Source organism: Patagioenas fasciata, chromosome 2 (assembly GCF_037038585.1).
Source record: "Patagioenas fasciata isolate bPatFas1 chromosome 2, bPatFas1.hap1, whole genome shotgun sequence".
NCBI classification, from domain to species: domain Eukaryota; kingdom Metazoa; phylum Chordata; class Aves; order Columbiformes; family Columbidae; genus Patagioenas; species Patagioenas fasciata.
In genome coordinates, this window is record NC_092521.1 from 108,797,486 (window position 1) to 108,813,322 (window position 15,837).

Below are 15,837 nucleotides of genomic sequence, written 5' to 3' on the forward strand. Positions count from 1 at the left end.
CTAAGGTTAAATCTGTTCCATTATTATCTGATACATACAATATAGCATATTTGAAGTCTTTCATACCAGTTATCAATTTGCAAATAAGATTTTGAGATATGTAAATACATAACCCTTAGAAGAAATACACAGTGGTTTTTTTTTTTGGTAAGGCATATCTGTCTTCATAGGTTGAGAAATAATTAATCTGAAATATTGAACTATATTCCTTTTCCTCCCTTTTTATACAACTGCTATTTAGGAGACAGAATAAACTCTCAGAAAATTATAAAATAACGATTATTTTATTCTTCTTGAGTTAAAAAATTAGCCTTCCCTCAGTTTAAAAAAAAACATTGTTCTTGTCTTTTAGTAAAACAAAATCATGTTATTTAATCTTTACCTAAAATTATTTCATTCTTGAACACAGTACTATTTTTATATTACTAGATATTTTATTAACACAAATCTCTTTCTATAATCTCTGAAAATGAACTGCTTGTCAAATATATATTAATACGCAGGAAGACTCAGTTGTATTACTCTTTCAAGAGTATTCATTTCAGTGCATCTCCAAAGCATATTCCTGGATGTGCCATCTTTATCCCTCATGCATAAGATCATTAATTTCTAATAACACTAGTTTCAATAAAAATAATTGAACATTTTATTTGCATTGTGTCATTCTCCTATAAAATCCAAGCTGACCCACAAATACTCTTTAAAGAAGTCTTGCAGTAAGTTTCTCGGATTGTCACTTCTCTTCAAAAATGATCTATGCACTTTGTACATTTTTTTAAAATTCCTCTTCTACTTTCCTTACAAGGAAAATTTTTCAAAGTTTTGTGCTTATGATACAGGGAGAATACTGCTATTTATTTCACTAAGGACATCTCACAGTCTGCAAGCTTCTGAGATGATGAAAGTTAAGGAAACTGCAGACCAAATGATCAAACTCTAAGGCTGTTTCTGAAACTGCTAATAATCAGATTCTTCCTGCCTTTGCATTTTCTGATAGTAGCAAAGCAGAAAATTGAGTGAGCTGTGTCAATGAGAGTAGTTTCAGAGCTGTTTCATGAAAAATGATGGTTAAGGAAAAATGTTCTGCATGTCATACTCCAAACTTTAAAAATATGTTGGATAGAAACACATTTCCTTAAGATCATCCTGAAAGTTGATATCACTTTGTTGAAAGAAAAAAAAAAAAAAATTTTTTTTTTTTTTTCAGCACAGTAAAATCTGGGTTAGCACTGAAAGCCAAGGGGGTACCTTACACATTGGTTCTTGATTGGGAAACGAATGTAAAGACTAGGACAGCTTCCTAGCTGTAATGATGTACTAAGAATGCATTTATTAGACAAAGTCTTTCTAAAATACATCTGTGTAAAGAATACAGTGGAACCCACAGCAACTGCAAGTACATTTCTAACAGCAATATTTCCAAAAAAATTAAAATAATGGGAAATGTATTTTATGCAATTAATGAAAAATTTACTGCAAAATTGCCATGGAGATCCTTGGTTGCAATACTCTTCTGCTCTCCTAATCAAATATTATTTTTGAAAACCTGTCTTTACCAATTTTAAATTACAAGGTCATTTGAGATGTCAGAATATTAATTATATAAAGTATGTACGCAAACCAAGTCAATTTTTTTTGGGATCAGTGCCAGCTGCAGTGCCTGAACATAACTCTGAAAGGCTTCAATGAAAAACTAAAAAGACCTTGCATAGGGCATCATCTAATTCTACTGTAAGTACTTGCCTATTACAGGTCAAAGCACAGAACAGAGACAGCAACAAAAAGCTTCACATTTTACAGGGATTGTTTCTACAGGTAAATTGCACCAGCTGTGGCATTTCCTCCTTTTTTGAGAATCAAAAAGTTGAAGCACTAGAAGCAAGGGTTTAGGTTTCTTTATAACATTAAACTAGTTCTGTTAAACAAGTTTTTAATGTGTGTGCACTTATGCACATGTGGCTGTGTCACTTTGTAGACCCATCCCCGTGTTTCATGATACATTTCAAAACCAGAAACATGAACCACTATTTTTATGCAGCAAAATATGGCATCGACCCAAATGAGAATTCCATTTTCCAAATGACATATGCATATGATGCAGGGATATTTTTATATTTGTGGGCACTAGCATAAGATATGATTACAATCTTGTTGGTAATGTTTGTAAGATCCTTGAAAAGACCACTCACTGTAATCATAAAGACCTGTCCTGTTTGACTTTTGCTGAGATCATAAATATAATAAAATATGTTTAAAAATGAAATAGGAATATGTAACTGATAAAAAGAGCACTACCATTCTCAAAAAATATTTAAGATTAATTTATAATTACAGTTGCATAATTCCTCAGTGACCTTTCTTCAACATGCATCAAAATTTGCAGCATTTCATCTCTTTGTGTTATCTCAAGCTTCTTCACGTAACTACAGAATCTGAGAGTCACTAACAGCATGAGCACTGTTTATTCACATCACGATCTTTAACATGTTCAACTAACAAAAGGTGGTAAACTTTCCTTCCCTTTCATGTTTTCTCTTCTCCTTTAGCTAAATTCTTAATAAAAGGCAATACTGAAAACGCAATAAAGCAAAATGCACATCTACGGAGAACACGAATTGCAAAGACAATAAGTATAAATGAGAGAGTTTTGAAAAAAAGCACGAGTGTTGGACCTTTTCATTCATAGGACGGGTTGCCCAATCATAGGAACATAGGATCTGAATGTCTTTTTTTCAAAATTCCATTCAGTTTGCTTATGATGCCAGTGAAATTAAAACAGGCCTAGTTAATTAAAAAAGTAATTTATTCTAAAGCTCCACAGAAAGCTTCCAACACACAGAATCAAATATAAAAACCAGTTTTCAAAAAAATTCACATTAATCTGTTGGTACAGAAAAACTATTAAAAAAATGACGAGTAAGTAGATACAGAAAGTGTTTGGGGAATTCTGGTCAGTACTAACGATGAAAATGAAATAAGCACGAGAGCAGATGAAGCATTTTCAAGTGTCATTAAAGCTTGCTTCTTTTTGAGGCCTCACTTCAGAAAAAGATTCACATGGAAATATCCTTAGTGCCATCTAGAGAATACTTTTGTTGTTATATATTAAAGCAAGATTCTTCCTACACAGACACACAAATATCATACACACTGTTATTCTACAACACTATTTGGCTTGTTATTATTAATAAATAAAAGCTGGTTTACTGAAGGATTTTCAGTCATTGTCTATTATTAGCAACAGTGTCTAATGTCACTTGGACTTGTTGGACAAGATTGAATTATAAGCATGCAGGTCTCAGTGCAGAAGCAGAAAGACTTTAAATCACTTTTCAGCATCATTTAAGTTATGCATACACTTGGTATCATGGGTGATGAACTCAAAGAAGCTGGAAGTTTATTTTATTGCCATGGCAACAGATCTACTTTCCCTTTTCTCCAGTTTACAACATAACCTTGACAGTGACCATTATCCCTCAAAAGTGTTCTATTTCTTTTCTTCATTCATAAACACAAGATTTTTAACAGCTCAAAGGTTAGTATTTATACTAATTGTCCAATCTCAGTTAAATTGTTCTTAGGGAAACAAACAAACAAACAAACAAACAACACAACACAACACAACACCCAAAAAGCCCACACAAACAAACAAAAAATACTCTAGCCATCCAGTGAATGAGCTGAATGACGGTGTCTTTGACAGGACTCAACAATCCAAAATCATCTAGCGGTTTGCTAGTTAACTATCAGTTCCCTCCTGAAAAGATCATCAATACCAAACATTCAGCACTGCATTACCAAAACCTTATCCACCCAAAATGAAACTTAATGTGGACATACTTTGACACTGAGAAGGTAACTGAATGCCCTTAAACTGGGCAATAAGCCAGTTGCCATCAGCAGTCTACACTGGAGATTTGTGCATCTCCAATTTGTTACTTCCCACTGCAAAGTATTACAGGTAAGTTCAGTGCCTTGCTGATAAGGGAAAAATAGGGCTCTAAACATTATGTTTCAGCTTCATAGTTCAGTTTTGCCAATTTATGTAGATAAACCAGCTCTAAGCCACTGACTGTGAGAGTCAATAAAGCTCTTTCTTTAGAAAGATATAAGCCCTTAAAATCTAATTCATCATTTACAAAAGTGTCACTAATAATTGTTCCCGTTAGAGCTGTAGACTGTCACTTTTATATGATGGGATTGGCTGTCTTCAGTGAAAGCTGATAATAACAACCTGGGATTGTAGGCATGCAACGATTTAATTGACAGCCTGCCCTAGACACAAAGGGCTACCTGCTTATATATTAGAAGCAGCAGACAGTAATTATAAATTTAATTGAAGCTCTAGTCAGGTTTCATACATGAGCCAGTATTTACGATTAGCCCTGAGAACTATTCTCAGCTCAGACCGTATGAGTCAAGCAGGCATCTTAATGCAAATAACTGTATTTTTATCTCCCACTTTCACAAACACCATATTTTGGTGAGTTTTGGAACACATCCTTATTTTTTTTCTCCTGTTATGCATCTAGGACTCATTAAACCAGATTTCCAAAGTTTGGATGTTTACAATTATATAGATATGTAGATATTCTGAAACATGTGAGTCAGTTGTCTGACTACCAGCAGAATCAATAGCAGGTAGACATCTTCTTGCTTAGTGTTGTTAACAATATTAATAGGTGCTCATTTACATACTTAAAACATCTAAATGCTTTTGATAATTTGTCTCACTTTCAGAGGGGAGGGGGGAAAAGCGGAGGCTGAGGTGGGTTCTATTATTTTAAAGAGAAAAATCACAGATACTTCAACACCTATGGGAAATGCACTGATAAGCACCTGTAAGTCACTCCCCAAAACTACTGATGGTACGGAAAATTTAATTTTTTTTAAATTATTCTGTAGATGTGTTGAATTGTGGCAGTGGACAATAAGCACATTCATACAAAAGCTAGGATACCCTTGAAAAACAGGTTAAGTTGGTAGAAGTGCTATTCCAGCATTAATTAGCATTCTCCGCTATTTGGCTTACATGCTTATTTTTCCCAACACTATTCAACACACTCATACAGACGTATTTGTGATTCCTAATATCATCAATAGACTACATTATTTTCAGTGTTCTAAAACCATACAGCCCTAATTAGTACTGTCTAGTGATTAGTACTCATTAACATTCCTCCCAACATTCACTGCATGTTCAAATACCTACCTTTCCCGTTCTGTAGGCAGTTTTTTCAGCTACTGGTACCAAAGACCTCACAGTTTGACCTATCAAAGCATCAGCAAGAGGAACATCTAGGATACAGGTATACATGTCACTTTTGAGTGTGTCTCCAACTGCTCTCTTCTGGGTCTTCACCAAACATTTTCTGAAAGAAAAACGTTTGGAGGAGGAAAAGTGCTACTAATTTTTACAAGCCCTTTTCCTTTCCCTTCAGAGTGAAGAGCTATACCATGCAGGGAATTTCCTCTATTTTTAACTGAGTTTTCTGTAATATTCAAAGATTTTATACAATTTGCTTCTGACACTCGGGCAACAATATGACTACTGCATTCAGTGAAAAAGGAAATAAATTATATACAAACAGAATTAGAGAGAACAGAGTTCCATTAGGTCAGTTTACTCCTTCCCATGTCCAGGTAGATTTACTCTCCTACAGTGTATGTTCTTCCTCATTTTTTGTTTTCCTTGGTTTCAAATGCCAGTAAGAGAAATTAAAACATACTGAAAAATTTGTCATTCTTTTATCTGCTGCACACAGAAATTTGCTTTAGTGCTTCAAGAAAACAAAGCAGAAGAGATTCAGTTACATCACTTTGGTTTTTTGAGAAACTTCTAGATATACGCTCTGTGGCTAACATCTTTAGCTTAGCAAGAGATTTATGTTGTATAACAAGGAGAGCACATCTAAAAACTTCATTCATTCATTTTTCAGTGGGCAGACATTTCTCTACCTCTAACAGGCTTTTGCTCAAAAGCTGAAGTTATGCCAGAAAGACTCATGCTCCCATATATCCATTCCAACACCACATTATCATACATTTGACCTTGATCTATTTGCTTGCACAGAGGATCAGCCTTCTGCCTGCAACTGTCTTCCTCCGGGAGATCAACCTATTTGCAGCATTTCTGCTTGTACTGTTGCATACGAGGTGCTGGTGGATTGCCACACTCTACCATCACTAACAATACTACTGACATTACTGAAAATTAACCACAGAATGTCACCATTATACTGCCTGGTCTCATTTGTCTAACATTCAAATAATCTGAATGAAATAAACAAAACTTTAAACATGATGAAAAAAGCATAAAACTCAAAGCATTAATGGGCAGTGTTGATCAACTACTTTCAGTGTTGTCAGCTGTATAAAAGGAATGTGAATTCAGCTGTTCCATTGCTCATCATGGGAGAGAACAGATAACAGTGAATTTGAATCATGTACTGAAGAGCATTGGCATAGGTGCCCATAATTGCCTGCCTCTTTTTTCTTTTTTCTCTTTTCTTTTCTCAAAACAAAACCCCTTCCTTGCTTTACTCAGGTTTATATATTCTGCACATCTGCACTCTTTACTCATCTATTGACTTATAAACATTCTGGATTTAACAATCCAAAGCATGAGGGTTGTTAAAAACCACAACCCATTCCAATTATTTTATTTCAATTTCTTCTGTTTATCAGAATTTTGTAGGACTGACCTGGGAGGATTCCTGAAGATAAGTGCTGAGGATACACAAAATTCCACTGCAGTCTGAGTTGTTTTGAGTTGCTTTGTGTTCTCCTCAAGGATTTGTATTTGAGCTTACGGTAGAGCCATGATCATGAGAAGAAAGATTTCAAACCACCCTGAAAGCACTCTTTCCACAAAAAATGCAAATTTGACCATGCTACATTGTGGTTATACATGTAAAAGAAACAAGTGGCCACCAAAACTGAAGTCCTGACATTAAAAATCTGATCAACATGCAGAAATACAAATACAACATCATTGTCACTTACTGAGATGTGAGAAGCTTCAGGCTTGAGAGAGTGATGTCAGCTGGGTCTTTAATTTCATTTATTAGGTAACATATAACTTCAGTTTTGCTAAACAGATTTGAATTTGAGCTACAAAAAAAATCCCATGCCCCCTTTCTGACAATAGTTACAATTATGATAGCCTGAGTGTTTTTAAAATCCCTGTGGCACTACCTAGGAAGTCCGACCACAACTATATCAGCTGTTAATGACCAATTTGCCCAATGGTAACAACGGATAAATTGATTAAAAAATGTAGACACACCACCAAAAGCTTTGGTTATAAATGACAGGTTTTAAGAAAGGAAGATTCACACACAGAAGAGCCCAGTACATGTAAAACAGAGGAAGGTATTTTGTCTCTTTTACTTGATTTCCCTCCTCCCTCTTCCTTCCACCACCTCTAATTGTATGGCATTTTAGACCAACATAACTTTCAGAAACAAATGAATTCTATTCCAGGGACAAGACTCCATACATTTTGTACAGTCGTACAGAAAGGAAGGGCTTTCTATATGCAATAGTCTGGTGTCCCACAGGAAAGTTACTGCATAGTCCATTCATCTTTGCTTGTCAGAAAAAGCAGCACACAATGGATTGACAGATGCTCACTGCATACCTTTGTTCTCAATGAAGATTTATTACTCATACTAAAAACTCTCCTGTCCTTAAGCAAGTGGAAAGGAGAGGGAAAGCAGACACAATTAAAAAGAAAAGCTGTAAAATAGAAACAAGTCAAAATTTGATCTCTAATCGAGTATTTCCTCTGGGCACTAGGCAGCTATTAGGTGGTTTGGTGCAAGCTTAAGACACCTCACAAAAGCCCCTTATCTCCAACACTGTAAATGAGGTTAATGGACTCATTTGCACTCCATGATTCACTTTCTCTGTTCTGCTTTTTTGTTTTATGCAGATAACTGGAAACAACAAAGAAACATCATTCTCTAGAGCTTACTACAGAAAGGAAGCTCACTTATTTCGAAAACAACAAGTTCAAGACAAGAAAGAGAAGGGAAATAAAACCTGTGGGGAGAGAATAGTTATACAGAGGTGTAATCAGCAATTAGCACCCACCCTCTCACATCCACCAGCACACATGCACACAATCTCCACATATGCCTGATGTTTAGCACAGCTACCCCTAACTCTGAGGCTTGAATAAAACATCATTGCTGTTTGTCCCTTGGGAGATTCTTAGTAGTGCTAGGAGACAGCCTAGGAGAGGCACTAAGGAAGAAAAAAAAAACTAAAAACTACAATAGTACTGAACCTGATTTATTCTCTGACAGAGAAATAAAGAATCCTCTTATGTTTTACTCTCATGATTTAGTCATGTTTTTCAAAACTGGAAAAGAAAGCTAGTTCTTTTGATTTCCATATTTCCTTTATTCAAATATTGCTGTAGATGTAAAAATCTGGGTTTGGTGGTCAATGACAAGCATTTCTATTCAAATGAATGAATAAAGTAAGGGATAACCAGAACACATTTAGGAACAAGTTTTTGAGGGAAACAGTGTCAATCAGGTCTGGTTCCTCTAAAAGACCAACTTTCTCAAAATGTAGCAGGAGGCTGCTAGTAGACAGAGAGGGTGACTAACCTGCCCCAGTACACCACTTGTTGTCCAAACGAGCAATTCTTTTGTCAACACCTTTAGTGTCTAAACAGCATTCAGCAGGCCCTCACTGTACCCGTTTGCATGCACAGAGGGAAAGAGCACTCTGGCTCACAGGCTTGTTCCTGTCTGTGCCAAAATTTCTAATGCTAAGAGTAAATGCACGACTGTCCTGTATCTCTGTATTCCTCTTATTAATTATGTAGTTGCAGTGGGCTGAGTCATTATCAAGTTCTCATCAAAATATACTGAGTAAAATCAAGTAAAACTAAGGATTTTTCCAGACATGACTGCTAACCTACCTGTGTAAAAGTCAGCTTAATGTTTTTTGTTTGTCTAGAATATTTTATCAATACATTTGGCATAGTGAAGTTCTCCTTCCCCACTCAACCTTTATTCTATTCCTAATTTTGATAATTGTCTATTTTATTATAAAACTAATATCATGGGATATTACTAGTGTAATGTTATGACAAAAATATATGAAAACTATATTTTTTCTGAAAAAGACACTTTCTCAAGAATTCACATTCAAATATGTGGTACTTTTCTTGCAGTAAAAGCTGCAGTTATTTTCACATAAAAGGTCTACCTAGTGTCTGCCTTACTACTTTGAGGCAATACCCATTTTATTGGAATTACTTTTCTCTATAAATTCCCCAATCTATTTTTGAAAAAATATTGTACTGCAGTGCTGAAATGCAACCTTTAAATCTTTTCTTCAGCAAAGACAACATCATTGCCTATAGTTTGTATTTGCTATATTGACATTGGGAGACCAGAATATAAAGTGGCACCCTTATTTTGACATCAGGTAAAAGGAAAGTTTGGAGAAGAAAACATTTGCACACATGTGGTATGTCTTTCAACGACGAATTAGGAAAATTTAAATCGGAAGAGTGTATGTACTCAGAGACTTCTAGAAATCCTGTACAAGCTCTCTGAAAGCTCAATGGACTAAGCTTTCTCACTATTTTGGAAGAGCGGGAAATATAGCAGTAGGATAGTATTAATATCATAGCACTGCTGTCTTTAAAACTGATCATTTAACTTCTGCATCTGTGATATATGTTTGAATTTTAATAATAAAAATGTTTAATAGTAAAAATACCTGATTGTATTCAGATCTCTAGCAAAGGAATTTAATGGATTCCTTTTCACATTGAAAATTTATCATCATCAATTCTTTTTGCTAGCCACCTAGCCGTTTGCAAAAAACCCACAAATATCCTGTGGATTCAAGAGGCAGTTGTCGAATTCCTAACCAATTATGCATATTTGCATAAAAAAGTATTTGACACTTTCTTATCTGAATTTATTCCTAATGAAACTAATGAAAACATCTTCTCTGATGACAATTACCAAGTGGTGCGAATGTTTGAAGTTCTTCACGATTTTTGCCTCTACATACTCTTCTTGCGAATATTATTTACTAACAGCCATAACTTGAAGTGCTTATTAAGAAAAATTTGGAGAAACACATACATACAGAGGGAATAGAACAAAACCACATTTGCCTATAAGATGCAGATCATGAATACCAAGATTAGGTTTCTAATATACATCCAAAAGATTGGCTTTAAGTTGCAATTAATCTCTAATTCACAGATATATATAGCAAAATAACTAACATATATATAGAAATATTAATGTGGGAGCATACTAAAAAGGATTCACAGAATCACAGAATGTTAGGGATTGGAAGGGACCTTGAAAGATCATCTAGTCCAATCACCCTGTCAGAGCAGGAACACCTAGAACACCCAGATGAGGTTACACAGGGATGTGTCCAGGCGGGTTTTGAATGTCTCCAGAGATGGAGACTCCACACCCTTCCTGGGCAGCCTGTTCCAGCGTTCTGTTACCCTCACTGAGAAGAAGATTCTTCCTCAGATCCAAGTCAGAAATGAAGCTTCCTCAGATTCACAGCTTGAAAGACTTAAAATACAAAAGAGTAGTGTTGCAAATGCGAACTTCTTATTTTGAAAGAAAATTGGACATGAAGGTTAGGATACCGTTACTCTTTTGATAGACCTTTAGAAGACCTTTCAGATTAGAAAACATAAGGAAAAACAAAAAAATAAAACAACCCTAGTTTATGCAAAGGGACCATGTATTTGGGTGAACAGCTGTGGGTACAACACTTCAGGAAATTCACGATAGACTTTCATATCCCACTAGAACAATATCTTCATGCACACTTTTTTTAAGGAAGGATGCTGGAATTATAAAGTACAGGTCAACAATTACAAGTCAAGCAGATTTCAGAATCCAACTGAAATGACAAAAAATTCAACCTGTATTTTGACTGAGAAAAGGTATAAAAACTACCTGGAGAGACCAGACAATCTATCCCTCACAAACAGAGACTCAGAGGTAAAAGGCATTTCAGAAGAAATCAATCACTCTCTCTTCAGAAATGAAATAATGGTCTGGAGATTTTACCTATGAAAATTAACAGAATTTAACACTGCATGTATTATGTATGCCATTTCTTCCATTTTCTCCTATGTATGCTTAACAACCTCATTTAATGAAAATGTCTCAGACTGTTCTGACAAATTGAAGGTAGAATGGTTTGACAAAAAAACTTTCAAGCTTTATCATGTGGCAACTGGCTATGCTAAAACTCTCTATTTGAGCCAATATGCTAAAAAGCTATCAGGATAGTAGGTGAACTGAGGATATTGGAAACGACGCATGTTGCAGTAACAGGTTTACTTCTTGTGACAGATCAGCTTTAATTTGTAATATTTGTCTTAGATTGTGTTATCATCATCACCACAATGTTTCCTGGAAGTGTGTGTCATCAGTCTCCGCAGGATTATAATCTATTTTTAATTAACTACATATTAGTTTTGTAACATTATTTAAATACTGATTTCCATATGTATATTTAATGATTCCACTGATAGGATATAATGAAATAAGAATAACCTTTAAAGGATTTTTTTCCCTTTCTACTTAGGGTGCTTCATATACCACTAATCTTTTTTTTTTTTTTTCATTTGGGTAGTGTTATGACTGTTTATGCTGTCACATTTATTTTTTATCAGATATGCGCCTTCTAAGTTTGAAAAAATCTGTTTCCAACACCGATAAATTCTACTTTAAAAATCTGTGTTATCTTTCATATGCAACCTCACATGTGTGGGACACTTCAAAAGTACAACTTACAACTTTTATTTAATCTTAGCATCTGAGCTCACTGAGAATTCTGCTTGAACAAAGACTGCAGTTCACTGCTGAATTGCCTGTTTAAAAAAAAAAGGCTAGCAGTATGAAAAATAATACTTACACTTTAGTGAAAAAACCCTTAATGACCTTCCCCTTTAAGATAGTACTGAATCAAAAATATTTTTGGCATCCTACATAGGCTTTCTAATATAGAAATTTAAACATACATTTAAAATATCCAAGAGTTTTGACGGTCTTTTTTTGATTTTCATAAATACTAACATAGATGAGTTAGAGGAAAAAACATGAACCTAGCCATTTTAGCCATATTAAGATTTACATGAACGAATTACATTCGAGTTACATTCCAAGCTTCATTTCACCTATTATGTAAAGTAAAATACAAGAACAGCTTAAGCTGATATTTATTTTGATATTTTTTACCTCCAAAGAAATATTTCTCTCCAGTCTTAACTTGTAGAGGGCTGTTTGTTCGAACAGCTGAAGCTTCATCGCCATCAATGGTGAGGATAGCAAAATTTTCCTTAGCTAGGAATCGGACTTCATGCCACTGCCCATCATTGAGACCAGAGCCTATGAAAAACAAAAAACATTGGAACATTTTACTTAGTTCAATATTAATTACCTTTAAGTGTTTTGTGTGTCTGTTAGACTCATTATGTAAGGTTTAATGATGCAGAAATGAAATACTTTTAGTGTGATAACAAGGCATTGTTATTAAAGTAACTACCACCAAAAAAAATACTACTATGTCATAAATACCCGTCTTGGAGCTACAGAAGTATCCATGCTGTCAGGTATAACTGCATAAACTACAGATGTTATCACTCACCTTTCCCATCAAAAGGGCATAGCCTGCATTTTACTAATAAAGAATATCTCTTAATTGTTTCTATGATCAAGTTCAAAAGGAAACATTAATAATCCATTTAACTATAGTGAGTAACAAGCCCAAAGGCCATATTATGCTTGTGATTGCTGCCTTCATCAAAAGCTCGATATTTCCAAGAAAAGGGCTGGAAAAAGTAGGAGGGGGAAAGGCTCCTGTGAAAGGTGAGTTCACAGCTAATCCTGTCACTGGGATGTGGGGCTAGTCACAGAAGATGAAGACATTATCACAGAGGCACTGCAAAATCAGCAAACGTCTGCCAAGAACCGCAATCTTAGGGGAGCACCATCCTCCCAATACTGGCAGCACTGAAGCAGATGGACCTGTTCATTCATTCATAACTTTTAAAAACACACAGTTTATATACTTCTCATGACACACTGTTTCTAGCAGCTGACAGGAAGCAGTTTGTGTGGCATGTTAAGCTGTCATTAAAGAAGACAGAAAGAGTACCAGTTTGTCTGGGTCATTCTCATGCAGGCAGGTTATGTGGGGTCAGCAAGTTAAGTAGCAAACACTCTATTAAAAGTAAATTCCAAATTATGGTACCTCTTAAAAGTGCCATTTTGTCAACCTAGAGAAAGGTGCTAAGTCATCTTAGCAAAATGTCATTTGACAAAAAAAAAAATTACAACGCAATGCATTGTTTCTAAAATTAAGTGGGATGCACAGTATCAGCAGAAGTATAATGGAAGATAAACTGTCCAAATATTCAAAAGAATGTTATCTTCTATGAACAAGGAATAACATTAATGGCAAACAGATGTATCTATACATTTAATTAATATTTTTTCCCCCAGCTTCCACATGTTTAAGATACAAATCCTGAAATACTATGGAGTGTTATACCTTGGAATACTCTCGGAATATTGATTAGTGTGAATAAAAGTCGCAAAAGCATCTTAAAAAGAAAGGTATCAGTAAGAAATGTTTCTACTGAATCTTTTTCAGTCTAGTGTAAGAAGAGAGGAAAGACCTAATACACTAAACACGAGAAAAGTTTTATTTCTGTTTGTGAGCTCCTTTTTCATTTTCATTACACTTGACAAACAAAGAGGAAACATAAGAATACATAATTATAATAGAAATAATATTAATTTCTACTGATAATAAATTCAGAAAGGAAAAGAAGATACGCCTTCTTACAGTGTTCCAAACCAAAATTGTTACAGTGTGTATTTCTGCATCTGACGTTTACCAGAACGTACTTAAAATCCCAATTTTCGAGCTTGAGATGACCTATCATTAAAAAATCAATGTCAGTTTTTATTGAGGTATTCAGTACTGCCTTAAACTGAGTAACAATGACTGGACAAGATTAAAACTAGGCTATTAGAAGAGGAGGGAAGAAAATGGTGGCATGGACTGTTCATCAGTGAGTCCAGGGGAAGGAATGTCTAAAGCACTCCCTGGAAAGGCGGATGTTGCAGAAACCAAGAAACAACAGGGCATTAGGTAAGAAAGTGTCAGCCCACCTCGCACCAGCATTTGTGTTCCATCAAAAGATAAGCACCGTAACCAACTGTGACTAAAGAAATGATCTCACACCGCCAGGGGGTTCTTCCAAACATGGCCACCTCCAACCACCATCCAAGAGGCCACTGTTTTCTCTTGCTTCTGGACTGAACTTGTAGTGGCGTCTGATGGATTTATATACCGAATGTCTCTTAAAGCTTTCACGCTAATGGCTTTCAAGGTCGCCGTTGTTCCGACTTTGATATTTTTTTTTCGAGTTCACCGAATAGACAAAGCCTTCTAGCCAATTTAAACAGAATTCGATATAAACTTACACAGAAAACTTTACCTGGTGCCGGCAGCGGGTCCCGCTGTCTTTGTGGGGTCTCAGTGAGGCTCCCCTCACTGATGGCTCCTCCGGCTCACTGAATGGGCCGGGCCGCCCCAGTCCGGGCACAGGCGGCTCCAGCAGCCCCAGCGCAGGGCACAGCCGAGCCCCTCAGACACGGGCGGGCGCCTCGGGGAAAGCGCCGCTGAGAAAGGGAAAACGCTGCTCGCGGGGAGGGCTGAGGGGAAAAGTGTGAGAACCAGCCCTGAGAGTCCCGCGGGGAGAGCGGCAGGAGGGGCTCCAGCCGCCCCCCGCAGAGGTTCCCCAAGTTGAGTTTATTTTATTTGCAACCACAATCAGTACATGACCTCTCTGTCTTCATCTTGTTCCATGAGCTTCTCAATCCTCTGTTCTTCCACTGTCCTGGTGAGGTGGCTGGCTGGGTGTCTGCCCACCATAACTGATGGAGCTAAAGACAGGTGGTTATGCCACGAAATTGGAAGTTCACTGTATTTCTTATATTAAGCTTTAGTTTGCCACCCTCACCTCTTGAAGAATTTATCAGAATTAACTGATGGTGCTAATGAGAATATTGTTTAAAATTGAACATCAGAGAAGATCCAAAAAACGCTAGTTATTTTAATGTGTATTTTTTACTGCATACTTTGGTCTGCTCTGTACACACTGAATAGGTTAGTCTCACAATACCCATGTTGTTCTTCTGTGACATTTTAAATAACACTAGAACAAGGACTGGAATTATGTATGCAGGCTAAAGAGACAATCTCATGCATCAGACTATGTAGCTCATTATTTCTGTATGCTTTACTCCCTGACTAATCTTTATCAGAGAGTTCAGCCTCCTCTTTTTAGGAAGTGTGATATGTAAAAAAGGAAAGAAATTAACTCAACTCAGCTTCTCCCTGAACAAATGGCCTAAAAATACTGAGGAACAAACAAACAAAAAAAGGGCAAGCAATCGTTTATATCACAACCAATTTGTGAATTTGAGCCTCTGCACACTTTTTTTTTTTTTTTTGGGGGGGGGGGTGGAACTATTTGTCCACCTCAACATGGAGTATTGCACATCTCAGAAAGTCCTAAAACATTCTTAAAGCACAGAAACCAGTGATGCTATCTGCTGAATTAACAAGTGAAAATGGTGCACAATACACCGGGCTAAGAAGTGCACAGTTACTCCTAGTGGTATCTGTGGTACACTCTCCCAGTTTCCAGTGAAAACACCCCAAGCTCACTAGCACCACACTGAAAAACTGAACAAAGACTGCAAAGATTGCAAAGACTGAAGGCAAGAAGCAGCCAGAGGAAAG

General features: G+C 36.1%; 1 protein-coding gene across 2 annotated transcripts in view; it reads right to left on the reverse strand.

Moving 5' to 3' along the window:
- The window catches only part of CNTNAP2 (contactin associated protein 2), a 1,148,794-nt gene that overhangs the window by 519,610 nt on the left and 613,347 nt on the right, over window positions 1–15,837 (reverse strand). For both annotated transcript variants that reach the window (XM_065830092.2, XM_071804698.1), the window contains exon 9: window positions 12,258–12,407. In XM_065830092.2, coding sequence (XP_065686164.1) covers window positions 12,258–12,407 — 150 coding nt within the window. The remainder of the gene's footprint in view (window positions 1–12,257; window positions 12,408–15,837) is intronic.